Here is a 21,141-nt window from a genome sequence, read left to right as displayed (position 1 = left end):
TAGAACTGATGGCAGTCAAGACCTTCTCTTTTTGAAATGGGAAGATTTCCACAATACTTGAGGAGGTATTTTAGGGGTCAGGGAGTTTCTCATTGAAGAGAGCATGACACTGAAAACATGGTAACTGCAAAATTCTTGCCATCGGGAAAGCTTCCCCTTCTTTAAGGCAGTCCCTTAAAGAGTAGCTGGGTAAGTACAGTTGTCTGGCAATTGTGAGTTCACAATTAAATTACTGTTGATGAAATTTGTCAGATGTGGCTAGGAAGTGCAAGGAGCTCAACCTGGAACAGATTGTTTCCAAAGCAAAAGCCATTGAGAAAGTAGTGGTTGTTAGAGCTCTGATGCAGAAAGGAAACCTCACTGACTCCTTAGCCCTGGAAGAGGGAGTGCTGAACAATATTGTTCTAGACTCCTATGGAGATCAAAGTCATCCAGGTCACCCAGCAGGCAGATTCAGAAAGCCACCCTTCCTCATATGCAGCTTTCTGAACCACTCTGCAGGCATTGAATCGAACTTTTAAGACATTTTATGGCACATTTCCCTTCTTCTGTTTTTGGCAGAGAGGAAGAAGGAACTAGAGACCCTTACAGCCTTGTAGACATTGTGCTCTCAGAGTCAGCTGGTCTGTCTTCAGGGTCACTCTTCCCTGTACCACTGTTGAAGTCTGCCAGCACCACTGTGGTGCACCCAAGTCTTCACATGACATACAAAGTCCAGTCAAAATTTATACCGCTCCTGGCAAGACTGCTGTTGTAGAGTGTATTAGATCTCAGTGGTTAGAAACATCCTCCTAAGGCTAAAGCCTTCTGTGCACTAGGAAGATTTTTGTAGCTGTTCCAATTACAGCACTAAAGACAAATACTAGGGGTTCAAGGTGAATGGTAAATTTGTAGAAAGTCTTTAATGATGGGCTTGCAAGGGAATAAGGCCAGTGCCACAGCCCTGTGTCCCTTATTCCTAAAATCAGTGACAAGCTAAAAGAAGAAAACCTTATGCTGAGTTTGTTTTATCTGTCCTTTGGCCATCCAACCCAAGAAGAGGAAACTCCAACTCAGCATCAAGTCAAATCTGGAGGCTACTTAAAAGTTTAGTTCCAGGTGCAGATGGCATGCTTCCACCTGACTGTCTCTGCCTGCATTGCTGGAAGGTTATGTGTTCCCTTGGGTCCAGGGCTTATCCTGCAGTCATACCCAACACTATTCCCATGTACCAGGTTAAGTTAGTTCATCTAAGTAGTTGCTTTTAGCAACTGCAATGTCAGTGACTGTAAATGTCAGTGAGCTTTTTGGCACAGGGCTCCTTGACCTTCTCTCCTTCAGAGGCTAAGCAAATGGTTTTTTATCCCATACACCAGCAACCCTCCAACACCACGGAAAGCTCAAGGCAGCAGTGTGACTGCACAGGCTAAAGCATCATTAGTTCAAGGAGCAGCTGTGTGAAGCAGAGCACCAGTCTGAGCTCAAAAACCATGGAGCAATGGGAGACAGACTTCTTAGGAGCTGGAGCATGCAGGTGATGCGACATTTTTCCCCCACTACAAGTTGTGTCTCTCTCTCCCTGTTGTACTGGCAGAAGGAATACCTGGGAAACAAGACCCAAGCCAAATAATGACTAGCAACACTAAACCCTTCAAAGCTGGTTCATACAGTACCCAAGCCATGGATTTCATCATGTGCAGCAGGATCTTTTTGTAATCATTGATTACAAATCAATGACCACTGCTTGACTCCAATCATTCAAGATAAAGTTGGGGTTTTTTACTCCTTTTTTCTTTATTTGGACAATATATATACACATATGTACAAAAACATCTATGCCTACTTTTTTTTTCTTTTCCTTTTTTTACAATTTCATGTGATTTACAAAACAGGACAGCAAAATAACTTATAAAGAATACGAATACTGTACAAAAATAAAACTGATTAAACTGTTGGAAGTTGGTATTTTACAGTGTTACAGATCACTAGTTTGTAAAACAGCACTTTGAAGTATGTGTCCAGTCTGGGCTAAGTCCTTCTGTAAGCTGAAAACAGATCTGTAATACAGGCAATGAAAAACTGTTCAAAAAGAAGAATGTTACATATCTATACCTTTAAAGCCATGACTTCTCTATACTAATGGACTTTCTTAACCAAGGAGAAGAGCTGTCCTAACTTCAGCACTATTAAGTACTTCCAAAATAGTACAAGTACATACGGTATTAGAGAACCTGATTTTTCATTTCTTTTCCAACATTTGCAACACTCTTCGAAACTTAACTTCAAGATGCAAAGAACTAACCTGCAGTTTGTTTTATGTGTTAAAGCCATTATTTGCTTTTACTAAAAAAAAAAAAAAAAAATGAAAAAAAAAGAAAAAAACCAAATTAACAAAACAGTAATATGAAATCCCCAAACCTGATTATTCCCAGCATATTGTGTTAGTGGTTAATGAATCGCATTAATCCTGTCTGCCTAATGCTGAAATACAGCATACATTACCATTTTTTCAGCAACAGGATCTTTTCACCAGCAATGGTGACACATGTCTTGTATGTCCCATTGTCCCATGGACTGAAGTATTTCCCTCCTGTTGACTCTTTCAGACTTTGCAGGAAAAACAATGTTTCTTTAAATATGCATTCTACCCCAAAAAAGCAAGGTGGAAACCATAAATCTGGCCCTTTACTTCCATGTATTGGTTAAACCCGGTAGCTAAGTGACCAAAATATCTACATACTGATTTAGGAGCTGCTTATCAGTGGCTTCCCATTGTGGTTGACAGAATGTGAGGTTCTCTTGTATTTCACAGGATCAGGCTTTAATTTTCCAAGTGCTGCATTTATCCCACAAAATGGTAACAATCCAGACTGCAGGATGGACTGGAAATCTTGCTTGATCTTCAGAGAGAAGAAGGAAGATGAACGTGCATGCACCTTTGAATTTCACTGGGCTACTCGTGGCTACTTGTGGCTCTGACCCCACTCAAGGCAGCATGAACAGTACTGGTAAGCAGAACACTTTCTGTATTTCTAGATCAATAGAAATACCAATGCTACCAGTTTTTATTGTGAAGAACCTATACCCCTATGACTCATTTTGAATACAAGAAATTAAAGTTTGGTTTCTAAAATAAATGTTTCAAAAAGGTGAAACGGAGGTAGAAAGTGTGCTTGGTTTCCTGATGTCTTCACTGAAGAAAACACATCCCTTTTTTATTCCACAGACTGTTCAATATCCCCAATGCTTTAAAAGCAGTTCTCTTCATATAGACGGAATTTATCACGAACTACACAGGTAAAAACACAGTATGCAAACTGATTTCTAATGCTGAAAGCCATATTCAACTGTAGAGGAAAACACTCTACTTTCCGAGTTCATTTTTTATGTTTTGTTTTCTAGGAAGCAAGCTTTTTATCAGATAAAACAATAAGATACTGTAATTGCAGGTGTACTAACAAGATTTTTTATGTACAGAATTTTACAAGATGACCTAAATTCGTCTGCAGTGGAAACACTTCAGGTTTCAGTGTGATTACTCACAAGATGAATTTGGCCCTAAGTCTCTGTAGTAGGGGTGAAAAACCAAACAGAAGAATGTTTCTGGAAAAAAATAATGTGTAAACAGAATTCTCCCACCTTTATGCAGCTGGGGAGGGAAAAAATATATCACTGATAACCCCTTAAATTTCATGCTTTTAACATAAAAAAAGATTGAAATATTCAGCTAATCACCATGACTGAAAGTTTTCATTCAGTGATTTTTTGCTCCTTGTAAAGAGCAAAAACTAGCTTTCAAATAAAAGTAATACTGCCTTTATCAGCATTTGATGTGCCATGCATGAAACAGGTACAAAGCAAGGTACCAAGAGAAGCTTGTGTTGTAAGGAGTATTGCAACACACCTTCCATATTTCAAATTAGCTCTTGGTTTTCCCCGTACTCTAGAGAATTAGCAATCAAGAAACAAAGGAGCCCTTCTGAAGTGCTCTTTACAATAGTTTCAGGTGTTTCCATTAGCAGAGTACTCTTAAGGAAAGATCTACTCTCTCCATAAGCATACACAACTCCTGGAGGGCTCAAAGGGAGTTAGGCCATGGTATGAAGAGAATAAATCTTTAAGGCAAGTGTAGGAAGAGAAGAAGCCTTTAAAAAAGCAGCAGTTTGTAAGGATGGTAGCTGCTATTATGCACCCATTCAAACAAAACACAGCAGAATAAAGCACTGTTAGTGGCATTTCTACAGTACAGTACTGTATTATTGACAAGTAAAGTACAGGATCACATGAGAGACATATGCTCAGCTCCCACATGCCCACCACATTATCTAAGCAGACTTGTATTTTTCCAGGTAAGTGAATAACAGAGCTAAATACACATATGTCAGGAAATGACTGAGCTGTTGTGGGTTTTTTTCTGCTTTAAGTATCTTCTTGGATTATACATGTATTTACTGGAAAAGTCCAGCTTATATTCAAAAGTATAGTTAATGCAAAGAAAAATTAAAAAGACCCATTTATTTAATGGGCCTTCTTGAGTATAAATTCACCTATCAGTATTAGTAACATATGTAATGTTCTCTTAACAGTCTCTTTAAGTGCAGGATCACTCTGACACAGAAGTAAACCCACTTCTACAATGTGCTATGGAGTTTTTATCTGAGAGTTATTTATGTGACTCGGAAAGTGTTTTTACTCAACAAAGTCTAAATACAAGCAGCATTACACTGTTCAACAAAACATGTTCATGACACAGCAATCACAAAGACTTTGGGGTCACGCTACTATGGTGGCACAGGCCAGACCACCCTGTCATATGTATGTACACCAGTATCAATGCGTTATGTTTGAGGAGGTGGTCGCCTCCTCTGCTGGCTGTCCCTTCCCTCCTCTCACCCTACAGTCTGCTTGCTCCAGACTGTTGTTCTCAGAGCAGAGCACGGGAGGTGGAGGACAGGGACGGAGGTGCTGAGTACTTTTGTTTTTTTAACATCGGCTACATGTGCTTTTGGACAGTGAGGGTGACCGGCACCATAGCAGATGCTCGTGCTCTGGCACCATTGCCTGCATCCCTGCCCCAGCTTGCCTCTCCCCCACTCCCCTCCCAGGGCCAGCCCTGCCTTCACAAGGAGCTGCTGGAGCTGGACTTCTTGGATCGCTTGATCATGCTGGGGTGGAACTCGGTGTGGCGGCGGGCGTGCTTGGTCAGGTGGTCACTGCGCATGAACCGCTTCTCGCAGAGGGGGCATCGAAACTGCTTCTCGCCAGTGTGGGTTCGGTAGTGCCGGGTGAGCTCATCGGAGCGGGAGAACTTTTTAAGGCAGTCAGGCCATGTGCAGGGGAATGGTCGCTCACCTGCAGGGAGGAAAGGATGACAAGAGATTTAGGGAGGCAGGGGTAATGCAGGTCGGCACATACCAGCTTTGCTGAGGAGCCAGAAAACATGCTGGGGGGGACATGAGGGGAAAAAGCTGCTTTTGTTTCCTCCTATGGTGCCAGTGGAGTCTGTGGACTTGTCGATGACTTGCTTCATCAGGTTTCAGTCTCACCTTCAGCAGAAGCCAAAAACCCCTCCAACCACATGAAAATCACACTCTGGTGCAGAACCTTACATGACCTGAAGACTCTAAGCAACAGATGAGCACTGCCTGTTCCTGTATGCTTTTCATGTTGAGCTCACTAGAGTGGTTTGGGAAACGAGAGCCAGAAGTACTCTCTGACACTTACATTCTACTGAACAAAAGTATTTGTAATTGGTTAGAAAATAAGCAAAAAAAATCCTTCACCCATGACAAGTCATTCCAGCCCATGGACAACTGAGTGGGAAGCCATCAAGGAGAGCACTGAAGTCTTAGGGCTGCAAATATGTAGAGCCAAACCACCGCAGCCGCAGAGAGAAGTCCCATGCTCCCCTACATGGTATAGCTACGCCACAGGCCCTGAAAGCCCTAGTAAGCCTCTTTTAATACCGCAGCTGCTGTCACCATTGAGGCTCCTGATGATTTGGTGCTCCCTAACAGGGGCTGCCCCATTCCAGACCAACCAGTGTGCTGCAGAGCTGCACCTGGACGAGTAGGACTGCATAAGTTACAGCAGCTTAGCGGCTGCATGCCCTGAGCTTGCCTCCCTTGCCTCATGGCCATGCTAGTCCTCAGTCCGGGGAAAAGGATGGAGCAGAGGAAGCCAAGTCAGCCGAGTGCCTGAGCCTGGTGGAGGCACAGCTGCCAACCATCCTGAGCTGGGACTTTGGGTTTTTTTGTTATACATGCATTTCTTGGCTCTCTGCTGTATGCTTTTGGATAAGGTTGAAAGACTTTCTGAACAACCGCTGCCTGTATAAAACAAATTAATTAAAACTGTACGTAGGCTCACGTGTGCATGAAGGTCACAACTGCAGTTACACAGCGGAGCAGGACCGGGAGCTGTACAGAGGCCTCACAACACTGCTCTGCCCCAGCTTCGCCTTGTCCGGTGCCTGCCCTCAGCATCTGAGGCAAGTGTTTCACTTGTACTGCTCTTTTGCTATCTATCTCATGGTTTCTGTCTCAGCTCCTGGAAGCAGGTGGTAGTGGGAGGTGCATAACAGCTTTCTAGCTCCCCCCAGGAGTGTGGGAAGAGTGCTATACATCCTGCATGTGTGGAGCCACCTAGTATATGGCTCTGGGGTGTGTCAGGCACTTACACCCCAGAGCAGCAGGAGCAGCTGAGGTGTCCTGCGCCATGTGAGAGACTGAAGTGGTTAATGGTCAAACATTGTTTAGATCACCAAAGGACTTTGCCCACTATATCAAACTGTGCAAAAAAGCAACTGCTCATCATCAACCACCAAGACCATCCCCTGAATATGCCTCCCAAGTGGAATTGGGACTGTGAGTTAAGCCACCTGACAGAAACTTGAGATAAGGTAACAGTGAGACTATTGTCCAGTTATCTCAGGTGTAAGGAGAAGTACACAACGCTGTGGGAGGCCACAGCCCAGAGTCTCATTTGCTAAGGAAGGGTTTGCATACGCTTCTCCCCCAGCCAAGGGGGAGGAGGAGAGTTTTTGGGTGTGTGGTGGTGATCCACTAAGACAGAGGGGGTGAACACCCACCACTGGAGGCTACAAGCTTTTGAGGCTGATAAGAGGCAGATCCTTGGAGGTGGGATGGTGCTTTTTATCATGCCAACTGTCAAAACTCCCCTCCCTCCCCCTGGGGAAAGTCTGATGGGGCATTAACTGGCTCAACTGCATTGATGTGAGAGGCAGCTGTCATGTCTTAGAAGGGGTCATACACCATCAAAGACCCCCAAAGCACCCCCAGACTCATTTCTGAGGCCCTCCACCAGAGGACTGAAACAACCCCTTCAGGGGAGGCACCTGGGTGTTCCCATGAAGCGCATATTAAGCCCTTGGACTTTGTGTTTTGTGGGCTTTTTCCCCAACTCAGACAGATCAAGACTGTGACCATCACTTCAACCAATGGACATCAAAATTGCAACAATCAACTCTTGTCACGGAATCCACAGGTGGCAACATGTTTCTACTCTTTTCCTTCCTTCCTTCCTTCCTTCCTTTCTTCCATCCTTCCTTCCCTTGTACATTTTCTTAAGTGATATTTTTATGCTTTCCTATTGCAATATTACTATAGTAATAATAAAAACTAAAATGGCTACATATCTGTCTTCCATTGCAACCACATTGTTCTAAAATAAACCCTAAAAATATATATATCTGTACAAACACCAATCATTCGGTGCCATTTCACTCTAATCCGCCTCACGGGATCTGTTAACAAGAACCTGGGTTACCCTTGCCTTCTGGAGTGGATCGTAACACCCCATCTCCAGAAAGCACGTTTCCACCCACCTCAGGACAGCTCTTCAGCTCTGCATAAGTGCCCAACTGTACAGCAGGGAGATGAGGTGCCTAGGCAGGATAACAAGCATCATAGTCTCTGGGGTCCAGCACCTACATTTTAGGCATGGTAGTATCCAACCTGAGTGCCTAAAAGCAGTGTTTAAAATCTGGCCCCAAGCAGCCCTCAAGACACTGAGCTCCTCCTCCATGCTCCCCGGGAATTGCACACGGCAAAAGAAGAAGAAGGCCTGCTTCTGGAATTCCCTGTGAAACATGATGGGAGCAGCATGACCTCCACCATGGCTACCCCACACACCCATTTCATATGATAGGGGAAAGCACTCTAAAATTATGCAGCACAACACAAAGCTTTAGGGAAAGGCAAGGTTTGCTCAGTATCCCTTGTGTGTATTTGGCACTCCAGTCCCCCGGGAACCAACCCAGGGCTTGGCTGGGGGAGCACACCAAGGCTGCAGAAGACTGCTGTGGTGGAGGCATGCCTTGCTACCCACAGGAGAGCTAGCTTGTAGGGATGCAGGACAAGGAATGCAGCAGAGATAGGAACGAGCAGCTGTGCTCCTTCGATTCACCAGAGCTGCCACAGACACCCACCACCCACTGAGCTCCCAAGTACAGTGGCTGAGAATGGCTTCACCACCTTGGCAACACAAACCCACGGAAGCTGTCACAGCCACTTGGGAAGTGCCTGTACGAAAGTAGGCCAGGCATAATCCCTGGCACCTAAATGCATTAAACTCCAGACTTCTCATAGCAGAGACACAAGGGGGAGGGAGGCTTTTCCAGGCCCTCAGGGGCTGTCTCCAAGCTCACAGGATCCACCACTCCCCTGGGTCACAAAGCTGTAAGGGATGACACCAGCCCAAAAGGGTGATGTCAGTGACAGACTCAATAGGTGCAAAGCAGGGGTGGAGTTTTCCTCCAGGAGGCTTTTAATGCAACACACAGGATAACTGTCCACCTAGCAATGCTGGTAGCTGTATTTGCTATTTCGTAAAGCAGCAGAGATGTTTGCGGAAGAGTCCTCTGAGAAAACAGGTCTTGCAGCTCATATGCTTGCTGGGCAGGCAGTGGCCCACAGAGCTGCAGTGCAAGCTAATGCTGCCTCCATCTGGAGATACGGATTTCTTGCCATGTTTCATGCATGAAATATCTTTTCTGTATGATTTTTCTCCTTTAGTTTTGGGGGTAGTAATACTAAAGCTTGAAACAGCAGAATGAACCATCAAAACAGGGTGCTATTATACACTGATTCTGTTGTTGGCTGTATGTTACTAACATTTTAAGATATGCCTTAGATGTGATTTCTATGAAGAGATGAAGGAATGGCCAATGGTATATCATGGTAGTTTAAAACCATGTGTTGGGGCCTCTAGTGGTCTAGTGGTTAGGGTGCAGGACTCTCACCACTGCGACCCGGGTTCTATTCCCAGCCCCCTGGGCAGATGGAGCTCGTTAGCCCTGTGAGGCAATCCATCTAAGAGAAGGTCACTCTAAACAAATCTACATTCTGAGACCCTCACTGCCACTGTCCAAGCGTGCTCGGCCCCGGCAGATGAACCTCAGGATTAAAGGGTGGGCTCAGTTCAGCGCATGCCGTGTCTCACCTAAAAAAAAAAAAAATCCACTGCACAGGCTCAAAGGGCTAATGACCTTTCCCAAATCTTCGCTCGCGAAGACTGGCCATTATTATTTATTAAAACCATGTGTGATAGGACCCTAACACAGCAGACACAAGAGGTAAATATTTTTCTTTAAAACCCAAAAAATTAAAAAAAATTATCAAGGGCAGCTTACAGAAGTAAGAAGTGAAACAGAAACTGATTCACAGGTGCATCTGCAGACTCCCATTCTTTGTGCTCTGTGTTGCCAGGAATGTAGTGAGAGACATGGTTTACTGTGACCACAAGCTAATGGTGGTGATTCACAAGTCTTCTCTGCAGTCTGAAGAACTCCTGCTCCTGCAACCCTGTCTTGTTTTAAATACCATATGGATATAAAGGCCATTGCAGATCCTTTCAATGTTTGCCGTCTTGATTCACCTGCCCTTTTCTACCTTTTCCTTCTCCCTACCCGCTACCTCAATGTTTAGTTTCTTCTTTCTGTGCAAGTTTAAACTTGCAAGCTACTTTGCATGACCCAGGGCAGGCCCACTTTATTCTATTCCATTTCCATTTTATTCTGAGTAGATGATAAATAATTTAGCTTTTTTGCCCTACCCCAGGAATTTCAGATTTTCCCCACTGTGGTCTTTTGCAGGAAGAGTTTATGAAAAAGAATACAGAGTAGGCATTAGCAGACTCATTAAACATAAGTACAGGTGGTAGTGATATCCTGATCTGTCATTGGTCTTCTCACCACAAAATGCTGCTTTATGCAGGGATGACTGAAGTTAGGAGCTGCAGTTCATGGTGTCTTTAACAAAAACAGGTTTGTTTGGTCAAAAAAGGGACAGAGAAGTCCTTAGTGACTTTTTTTTTTTTTCCTGTGCTTGAGAAAGCTGATGACACTTTATGATCACCCACTTGGGCAACTCTCTTGGTGTGTAACAGGACATACACTAAGACTAGAGTACACTGAACTTCTACAGTGAATGAAATACTAATTTTATGTGAATTACTAAAATTGCTTGAGCACTGGCTTCATGGAAGACATTCAAACATTGCTGTTGGTGTGGACAGAAGTCTGGCCAAGATGAACTGTTTTAGTAGGCTCAAACTGTCTTCCTTGCTGACAGAAGAGGGGTTGGACACAGCCATGAGTCTAGAGCCTGGCACCAGCACTAGCTAATGCAGGACAGTTTGCTATCCAGTAGTATTAATGATGCTGCTTCACACATGAATTAGAAGCCAAATAGCTACGGCTGCATGAATGGATGGACATCCAATTAGACCAATTACAAGAGATTTAAAACCTTCACTGGCCTGTGTTATTGAAAACGAAACCACAGAGTACAAGGAAGGGTTGTGCTGCCCAGTAATGCAGCCACTGGTTTAAGTGTAAAAAACTGAGGAATGGTTCAGAGTTTGACCTGATGGCTCTGGCTCAGCCACTGTCATGACACAGCCAGCCAGTACCTCCTGCTGCAGGGATGCCCACCCTGCCTGCAGCACCCGCCCTGAGGCCCAGTCTGACTGAACAGCAGCAAGGCTGGCCTCCTGCCAGAAAACTGAAGCAACGGAAGGAGAAGAGGGAGAAGGGAAAGCAAGCAAATACAGAAACCCCAAATTGCAAAATCTCTTGCCATCAAGCAAAAGCAAAATAGTTCTGGCAGAATTAGCTCTGCATGGTTCAAATAACAGGCTCTAATCCCCTCTTTCTTCTTCCAAGATCCTCCTGTACCTCTGGCTGCTGGTGCTTGACATTTTCAAAGAAATCTTGGTACCCTAATAATAATTGAAACCAAAACCCCAATCTTTAACTTAAAGATGTCACTGATAAGCAATTCTTTTTTTCCTGTCATCCCACTCAGCCACCACTCTTGTGTGTCTCAGTGCCTACTGAAGTATGACAGGTTCTGTAGGTGGATGTCAAGAACATGGTCCAGTTCATTGCAAGAGGGGAAAAACAAAATATGAGGCTATCTTCCTTATCCCAGAATCCCTGCTATCTCAGGTCTCTCCCATTTTTCTCCCCAGTGTGTTGCTAGCCCCACACATCCTGAACGAGCAATTTCCTGTGGGACACTGGACTTTGACTGAGTGTCCACATACAAGATATGCTGGTGAAGATGGATCTTCAGGGTACACAGATTGGAGACCTTTCAAGCAGGCTTTTTCTTCTTCAGAGATATTCCAAAATCAGATCATTAAACCACACGGCAACAAGGTACAGATACTGGTGCAGAGCGAGATCAGCGGTGAGGATGCTATATACTATGTGGGTAAACCAACGCTTTCTGGAACACCTAAACTGTGGCCATCCAACCCGGCAACAGATCAGACAGACACTGCCTATGGGATAGGTGACAGATGGATGGGTTCCAGCAAGGGGTTTATTCTGCCAGTATTTAGGATTAAACGCCACAGGTTGATTCAAGTTCTGCTTTCAGCAAGTACTTAGAATGTTCTGACATCAGAACCTCACTCAGCAACTCCTTCAAAAGTCCAGATGCAAAACCACCTGCTAGAACCTGCTGCTGCTGAGACTCTGAATTCCAGGGAAACTCTGTACTGCTCCTATCCTGCCGTGACAGAGCATCGGATGCAAAGAATAGCCTTACAACTTCTCTGTCAGAGCAGAACCACCTTGCTTGACTTACAAAAGGCTTTCTCTGGGTGACTGGGCCTCCATATACATGTATATGTATATATAAAAAATAAGTATCAGTCAGGGAAGCTACTTGGGAGAGGAGAGACCTTTCCAAACCTCACAAGTAAAATCTACACTGTCATAGCTGAGATCACTGCTCTCATCAGTGCTTTTAGGTACATGGGACAAGTACTTCTTCTCCTTTCTTGACTTCTCTGTGTGTGAACTTCCTCCATTTTGCAGTAATACTTAAATATTAACTGAGTACTGGAGAGAGACTAAGTGCTTAGGGCACTTAGCTGGGATCAAAGAACATTGGATTTAAGCTCCCGTCCTGTCTGAATAATCAAATGCTCACTAAGAGGAGACAGCTTGGACAGAGAAAGGAAGAATGCACTTCTATGTGCATTCAGAAAGATAATGTAACTTTTGTTATTTCACTCTGAATTTATTAGCCAGTGTTTCAACTGACTTTTCCATCAAGTTTGAGGTACTTATAATGTAATAATGGCCAGTCTTCGCGAGCGAAGATTTGGGAAAGGTCATTAACCCTTCGAGCCTGCGCAGTGGATTTTTTAGTGAGACACAGCGTGCGCTGAACTGAGCCCACCCTTTAATCCTGAGGTTCATCTGCCGGGGCCAAGCAAGCTTGGACAGTGGCAGTGAGGGTCTCAGAACGTAGGTTTGTTTAGAGTGACCTTCTCTTAGATGGATTGCCTCACAAGGCTGATGAGCTCCATCTGCCCGGGGGGCTGGGAATCGAACCCGGGTCGCAGCGGTGAGAGTCCTGCACCCTAACCACTATGCTCTTGGGCTATTCACATTCATCATAAACAGATGGTGAACTGTACTACCACAAGTTAACAGTATCTGAAGTGTGCTTTGCCTTCACTCCCTCAGATCCTCTTTGTTTAATCTTAGACTGGCTCTTCCCTGCTCTTCCAGCTGCAGGTTGGTAGCTGTGCAAGGCCAGAAGCACAGGAGCAGCAGTCTAGTGCACAAAATCATAGCAGTGAACAAAAGGGAAACGATTGTTCCTGCATGGATCCTGACAGCTGGGGCTGCAAGACATGCAGTGACATCCACCACATGGTCTTTAGTGCCTCAGTAGAACAGTGTGTGGGAACTCCATAAAGCTGCAATTTCAATACATCCATTTGGAAGCAGGAGTTGTGCTCTTACAGGTGATGTCTGCTCACTGCTTATGTCCTACATGTGCACTTCTTCACGTTGACTCAATTGATAAACAAACCTTTCTGGAGTGCTTTCCTACTGCAACACATAGACCTGCTTAATTTTTTCTTTTTTTTAGCAGAAAACAAAAGAAAACAACAGGGAATTAGGCTGCATTGAACTTAATCTTGAGGATTTTTGCGTATCTTACTCAGCTGGCAAAACTTCCAGTCAGAATGATCATGTTTCTCCAAGACTTGGAAATATGCCCATTAGAACTCCAGCAATTTGCATATTTTCATTAACCCTTGAGAATGGGTGTTCCAGATGGCATTCTGAATTTAGCAAAAAATGTCTTGCTGGCTCCACTTTTTGCTCTTTGGTCCTATTCTAAAGGATCTGGCAAAGTGACATTGCATGAGTTGGATAAGAGGGGCTTAAAATGCTAAATTTCAGATTATGCTCAAACAAAATCCCCCAAAAAGCTCTCAGTGAGCAGAGGACTGTCAGCATACCAGCATCTGGACAGTCTGTTGAGCCAGTGCTAATCTAGAACACAAATAATAAAGCGGCAGAGTAAAATGCAAACTGATACAGGGGCTGGTCTGACACCATGATATCTAGATAGCAGCTGCAGCACTTGTTCTTCCTCTCTACTGGAAATGCTCCTCAGCTTCACTGTGCAGATCACCAAGCTATGGGTCCACATCTTTGCCTAAGCCCTGCTACCAAGTGTTGGTGAGAGCCAAATGCCTAGAGCACTCAAGGGTGCATCAGCTGTCTAGTGTAGCAAAACTATTGGCATTGTTTGGATCTACTTTACACAATAATGCAGAACTTTTCCCACATTTGGGTTTTGTGCATCTAAGCTTTTAATTAAGGGCACCTGAGGAATATGTGAACTTCTCATCGGTCCTCAGCCTCTCCAGACAAGTAAATTCCTACAAGTCCTGTAGTAGGAGGCATCTCACAAACTAGTTTTATGGTACCTTCTCTGTCCCTCTTTCCTGACCACGAGGATCTGGTCTCAGTGGCCATATGCCCTTTAGCTAGATTACATTCACACCATCTTAACAAACATAAATTCCATAGAGCTTGTTTCTCCTGCCAGTTTCTCTCCTTGCCCTTTGCTCTGCACTCCCTGGCCAGGACTTCTAAGATTGCTTGTTTACTCTCATATGCCTTCTTTTTCCCTGGAAACCCTCCGGCCTGCAATTCCCTCTTTGTTATGATGCTCCCCCCACCGTTGTCTTTGAGGCTAGTAATAAACCTACACAACACTTGACATAATCAAACCTCTAAAACCACCTATTTAGACAAGTCTGTGCATTTTCAAGGTAACTCCCTGTGTATCTGCTGTTGCTTGTCATTTTCTGGTTCAGCTGAGTCCTTCACCCTTTCCTGACCTCTGTACTGCTTCCAGGGCTCGGGGCTCACCTGGGCCTTTTTCTGTGCTCTGAAGGGCAATTTTGCAAGACTGGATCATGACAATTCAATGCTCAAGACTCCTACGCAGACACACCACTCATAATCCCTCCTGCCACCACCAAATTCCAGCTGAGTTTACATGTCCTATATTCCCTTAAGGGATGGGCAAACTTAAGGCATGGTTATGTTGTATGAGCTATCTCTCCACCTGCCTTCCTGAAGAATAGTTTTTAGCTTTCGAGCCATCAGGCATAATATCACCTTTTCCCTCCTACACCAAACCCTGTGAGCCTCAGAGATTCTGCTGGACACAGCTCATGGCAAAGAACAATCTTACCTGCGCTGCTCTTCCTGCCCAAGACACCAGAACTAAATTCACAAATTCTAAGTTACTTCTGGATAGTGGTAAAGGGAGAGGAGAGGCAATATCTCAGTTTCCATTATGTGCTTGTCCTTGTATCACTGTGCCTTTGCAAACTGCTACATTTTGAATGTAGGTACACATACATGGGAGAAACCCTTAAGGCCATACAGCAGGTGAAAATTGGCAAGGCAGCTGGGGTTGATGGAATCCCACCTGAAGTCTGGAAACACGGGGGCCAAGCACTCCTTGCTAAATTTCACGAGTTTGTGGTGTGCTGTTTGGAACTAGGCAAACTACCATCAGACCTACGTGATGCAGTCATCATCACCTTGTATAAGAAGAAAGGAGATAAATCAGACTGTTCAAATTACCGTGGTATTACTCTGCTCTCCGTTGCTGGCAAAATCTTGGCAAGAATACTCTTGAACAGGTTAATACCCACTATAGCAGAAGGAATTCTACCTGAAAGCCAATGTGGTTTCAGAGCCAACAGGAGGACCACAGACATGGTATTTGTTCTCAGACAACTGCAAGAGAAGTGTAGGGAACAGAACAAAGGACTCTATGTAACCTTTGTTGATCTCACCAAGGCTTTCGATACTGTGAGCAGAAAAGGTCTGTGGGCCATTTTGGAATGTTTAGGATGTCCCCCCAAGTTCCTTAAAGTGAGAGTTCCATCTCACTTCATGAGGATCAACATGGCCAAGTCAGATACGGCGACGCACTTTCTGAGCCCTTTCTAATAACCAGTGGTGTGAAACAAGGCTGTGTTCTTGCATCAACCCTATTCACAATCTTTTTCAGCATGATGCTCCAAAGGGCCACGGCAGACCTTGATGAAGAAGATGGTATCTACATTTGATACCGTACTGATGGAAGCCTTTTCAACCTAAGGCGACTGAAGGCCCACACCAAGACCTTAAACCATCTTGTCCAGGAGCTGCTTTACGCCGACGCCCTCATCACCCACACAGAAGCAGCTCTGCAGCGTTTAACATCCTGCTTTGCTGAGGCTGCTGAGCTTTTTGGGCTGGAAGTCAGCTCGAAGAAGACAGAAGTTTTCTATCAATCTGCACCTCAGGAAGTCTTCCATCATCCCCATATCACCATTGTTGAATCAGAGCTCAAATCAGTCCAGCAGTTTAATTACCTGGGTAGCCTCATCTCCTCAGATGGTAAGACTGACGGAGAGATAGACAACAGGTTAGCAAAGGCATATAGAGCTTTCAGAAAACTCCATAAGAGTTTGGCGAAATAAACACCTGAAGAAAAGTACAAAGATCAGTGTTTACAAAGCCATAGTGCTGTCTACTCTTTTATACGGTTCCGAATCATGGGTCATCTACCGCCACCACCTGCGACTCCTAGAACGCTTCCATCAACGCTGCCTCCGTTCAATCCTAAACATCCACTGGTCAGATTATGTGACCAATACATCTGTTCTAGAATAAGCAGCAGTTACAAGTATTGAGGCCATGTTGCTGAGAACACAGCTGTGTTGGGCAGGGCACGTCTCCAGGATGAAGGACCACCACCTCCCTAAGATCTTGCTTTATGGTGAACTTGCTACTGGCTGCCGCAAGAGAAGAGCCCCGAAGAGGAGATATGAGGACTCCCTGAAACAACATCTCAGCCTTGGCCATATTGATCATCGTAACTGGTCTCCTGTGGCCTCCAGTCGGGAGGTCTGGAGACACACCATCTATAACGCTGCTGATGCTTTTGAGAACGCACGCAGGATCACTCTCGAGGAGAAAAGACAACGCAGAAAGAATCGTGTCTTGTCGATACCATCCAAGGAGTCTTTCTGCTGTGCCTTTTGCAACCAGATTTGTCTATCTTGCATTGGCCTCTTTAGCCACCAGTGCGCTTGTAGCAAATGTGGGTAGAGCCCTTCCCAAATCTTTGTTCGTGAAGCCTAGCCATGAATGAATGAACACATATATGACAGAACAAAGAAGTGCCTGATTGTATTGCAAAAACACCGGAGGTCTAGTGAGGGATGAAAAGACTGTTCTCCCAGGAAGGGGCAGACTTCCTTGGCTTCCTCATACAAATCCTGCTCTTCCAAGTCAGTCTGAGTTCAGTGGGACAAGCAAGGGGGCTGTTTGTACAAGTAGGATGTGCAGTGCTGCTGTCCACTGATCTTTTTCTGTTAAGATCAACTCAGAAGACAATTTCGGACGGATGGCTAATTTGGGCCTTTTGCAAAGGCCCAAATTTCAAGGAAACAGTTATACAGACATTTTTAGTATCTGAAATATGGAACCTTTGAACCAACAAGTTTAAAGAACCATTAATAAGATAGAGACCTCTAATCTCTGAGCATCAAATCTTTGGCCTTCTAGTCTTCTACCTTGATTTGGTATTTCCTTTCTTGCTTTGCATTAGCTTGCCAAAGATGGTCTGGTGGGTTTTTATATCCCCAGCCACTACATAGCACAGAGCAGGATCCAGAGCTTCCCAACTTGCTTGGTTAGGATCCAAGAATAAAGAGAACTGTGGCTACAAGCAAGCTCATGGGTGTGAACAGAAATCCTGAAGCCATTTTCCAAGGTAAAGACTGGGATTAAAAATTAAAAATTTAAGACCAGGAAGATTCTGTTGGTGCTTGCAACCCTAGTCCCACTAAAGGCCACACAGCAGCAAGAAACCTAGTAGGTGGCCTGATGAAAAATGGCACGTAAATGAAAGAGAATATATTTTCAAAGAAGATAAAAATACAGTACTAAGGAAGGAGCATTAATGCTCTGCAATATACAGTTATGAATAACTCCAGAGGTCCCATTGAATCCCACTGTTGCTAAGGAATTGTTCTGTCATCTATAAAAATAATTAACATTAGCAGTATCGTTTAGCATTTCGGTTAGCTCCAATTAACTTCACATTATGAAGCTCTGAAAGTTCATTACTGCTGGATGTCTGCAGTGGTTTTAATCACACAGAACTATCATGACGGTACATGAGCGTGTCTGAGTCAAAGACCTTATACTTGGAGCTAAGGCCACCCACTTGTGAGCAGCACATGCTAAACCTCATGCCACTTCAGGAGTACTTATTATAACAGTATTGCTTACAGCAAGCTGTGTGGGTTGTACAGTACATTAATTTACATGTCATCACACAGAATGCTATCTCAGTCAACATCTATTTTGGTTCCCTTATTGAGGTGCATATCTGAGCATGGGGTAGTAAATGGAAATGATGCTAACGCATTTTCTTTGTCACTTATGAGACAAGACTTTGCAAGGCACCAGTTATATTCAGCCTCCAAAAGAGCATCAGAGCTGCAGTCTGAGCTGGTAACACAGCAGTTCTTGGCATTGGTCATGAGGTCAGTACAGGGTCACCACTGACCATCCTCCTTCCCGGCTCACACAGTCCAACTGCAGAGCTCATCACTGAGCCACAACCAGTAATCCTCCCCCCCTTCCATCCAGTCTCTCAAGCTAAGCACCCAGCAGATCTGCCAGCAGGGCACCAGCAGGCAACAGCACCGGGTCTCTTCTTCTGCAGTGCACATACACCTAAGCACTGGAGCTACGGAAGCTTAGCTGGAGATGTGGTCATACCCTACCCAGGCTGTGTTAAATTCTACAGCTATGCCTCACAGTATGCTCCTTGGATGATAAACTCATTTTGTACTTCACCAATAATCATCTCCACCAACAGACAAAACCCAGAAAAGCACTATCATTGACAGAATTGATGTGAAGCATGTCAAATAAGCATTGGCAGCGTTTGTCTCCTTTGATTCACTTTCTGTACTTCCACACGACCCTTTAATTTAGAGCATTTTTAAAGCAGCCATGTGTACTTCACTGTGACCCCAAATGCAATTCAGACACGTAAAGATTTTTATTCAGTCACTTGTACTGAAAACAAACAAAACCACCAAAACGAAAACCAACAAACGAACAGAGAAGTCTGCAGCTATTGCCCTCTCGGCGCCCAAGCAGAGCAGAGTCGGGGGCGGTACGACACATCTGCCACAGATGTGTTTAATCTCCAGGTTTCCATGCTGCCACACCCTCCGAGTCGCCCAGACGAGGGCCGGGGATGGGAGCACGCAGCCTGATGAAGCCTTTGTGGAACCCGCCAAAGCTCGGGTCGCGATAACCGATAGCGCGGGGCGCTGCTGCCGGGAGGAACGGGGTCGGTCCCCTCCGGTGGCGCCTCCATCCCCCCAAATAGCTCCTCCATTCCCCCGGCTGGGCGCGGGGAGCAGCCCGGCACCCCGGCAGTGGTCTGTGACACCGGCTTCAGAGGGTGTGTTTCCAGAGTTCCCCCATCCAGCCTGCCGGAGCGGGGCGTGTCCGCAAGCTCCGGAGGTACCGCTCACCGGCGCTCAGGGAGACTCCGCCGCCCCTCCGGAGCCGAGCCGGCGGCCTCGCCCGCTCCTGCTCCGGCGCCATGGCCCGGGGCGAGCAGCCCCTGGAGCCGAGCGAAGCTCACCGGCAGCTCTCCGGGCCCCGACGGCGGGAGTAGCGAGGGGGGGCGCGGGCGGGAGGCTGCGCTGCCCGTGGCTGCCTTGGGGAATACGCGCCGAACTCTGACCCGGTGCAGGCTCACCGCCTGCAGCCCCAAGAAACCCGAACCCCGCCGCTCGGCTGTTTCCCTCGCCGACGCCCCGAGCGGGGTTGGCGGCCCCCGCCGTCCTCCTGCCGCGCCGGACACGCGAAGTTCACTTCGCTCCCTGGCTCCGCTCCCGGCGGGCGCAGGTGGGCGGCGGGGAGGGCGCGGCGGGAGGCGCTGCCGCAGCCCCACCCGGAGCGGCCCCGCTCCTGCCAGTCCGGCACCGCGGCGGGAAAAGAAGCGAAAGGACGGGGCGGGGGAAAGCGGGGCGTGGGGGAAGGAGAGCGATGAACCATCCCCGAAGCCCGGGCGGATGGCGGGGCCGCGCGGGGATGCCGGGCGCGCCGCCGGCCGGGTTCACCCGAGGACAAGCGCTCGCTCCTGCGCCCCTCCCGCCGCCACCGCCGCTGACCTGTGTGCACCCGGTAGTGCGCCTTGAGGTGGGAGGACTTGCCGTAGACCTTGCCGCAGCCGCTGTAGGGGCACTTGTGCCGCTTCTCGGCCGCCAGCTTCCCCTTGGGGGCGGCCCCGGCGGTGCGCAGGCGGGGGGGCGGCCCCGGCGGGGGGCTCCGGGGCGGGCTGGAGCCCTGCTCGGTGGCCGCGTCGCTGTCAGAGCCCGCGTCCTCGTCGGGGCTCTCCACGCTGTCACTGCAGACGGAGGGGGCGGGCAGCGGCCGGTACTTGTTCAGCTCCAGCAGGCTCTTGGCGATGGCCAGCAGGGCGCAGTAGTCCTTCCAGGCGTCGCGGGGGTCGCGCAGCTCCCGGGCCGCCTCCCCCTCGCCCGGCACCTTCAGCCGCGCCGCCTCGGGCACGGCGGAGCGGTTGGAGATGGAGACCAGACACTGAGCCGCCACGAAGTCCACGTAGGCGACGGCCGACATGGTGCGGCCGCGCCTCGACGACACGGCGGGGGGGCTCCGGGCGCCCTCAGAGCTCGTCCGCCGGTCCGGCCGCGCCGCCGCCGGCCATGGCCCGCCCGCGGCGCGGGGTCTCTGCGGCGCGAGGAAGAGCGGAGCGGAGGAGGAAGGGGGCGTGGGGGGCGAATAAATAGCGGGGCACCGGGCAGGTCCCTCACCGCCGCCCCCCGGGGGCGGCGCGCAGCCCGCGAGGGGGGAGCGCCGCCCGCGCGGCCGGCCCGGGTCCGGCGCGGGGGCCGGGGGAGAGGACACCGCCCGTCGCGTCGCCGCCCGCCCCGCGCCCCGCGTGCTCCTGCCCGGGGGCGGCCGCGCCGGGGCCCATCACGTCAGGCGCCGAGCCCCTCCCGCCCCGGCCGGTCTGCGGGCAGGGCCGCCCGGCTCTGTTTACTTTCTCCCCCCGCCACTCACGGCGCCCCTTTTCTAGGAGGGGCGTGTCCGCCGCGCGGCCGCCCCGCCAATCGCCGCGCTCCCTCCCCAGGCCGCGTGCTACTCCGGGCGCCCGCTTAAAAGAGCGATGCCGGGGCGCTACCAGGGGGGCGGCGGCGGGGGCGTCGCGGCCCCGCTCCCCGACTCGGGAGTCGCACCGCCAGCCCTTCCAC

At 47.7% G+C, this 21,141-nt stretch overlaps 1 protein-coding gene across 1 annotated transcript; it reads right to left on the bottom strand.

The window, feature by feature from the left end:
- Positions 1-1,754: 1,754 nt before the first annotated feature.
- KLF9 (Kruppel like factor 9) lies at positions 1,755-20,533 on the bottom strand. Its single transcript, XM_017807258.1, has 2 exons — positions 20,038-20,533; positions 1,755-5,331 (listed from the first exon to the last, which is right to left on the bottom strand). Exons 1-2 carry the CDS (start codon positions 20,504-20,506, stop codon positions 5,099-5,101), a joined length of 702 nt encoding a protein of 233 aa, XP_017662747.1. The 5' UTR covers positions 20,507-20,533; the 3' UTR covers positions 1,755-5,098.
- Positions 20,534-21,141: the final 608 nt, after the last annotated feature.

This window comes from Lepidothrix coronata, unplaced genomic scaffold (assembly GCF_001604755.1).
Source record: "Lepidothrix coronata isolate B3197 unplaced genomic scaffold, Lepidothrix_coronata-1.0 Scaffold18, whole genome shotgun sequence".
Lineage (NCBI taxonomy): Eukaryota > Metazoa > Chordata > Aves > Passeriformes > Pipridae > Lepidothrix > Lepidothrix coronata.
The sequence above is the reverse complement of the archived record's forward strand: the minus strand, read 5'-3'. Positions and strand labels throughout refer to the sequence as shown.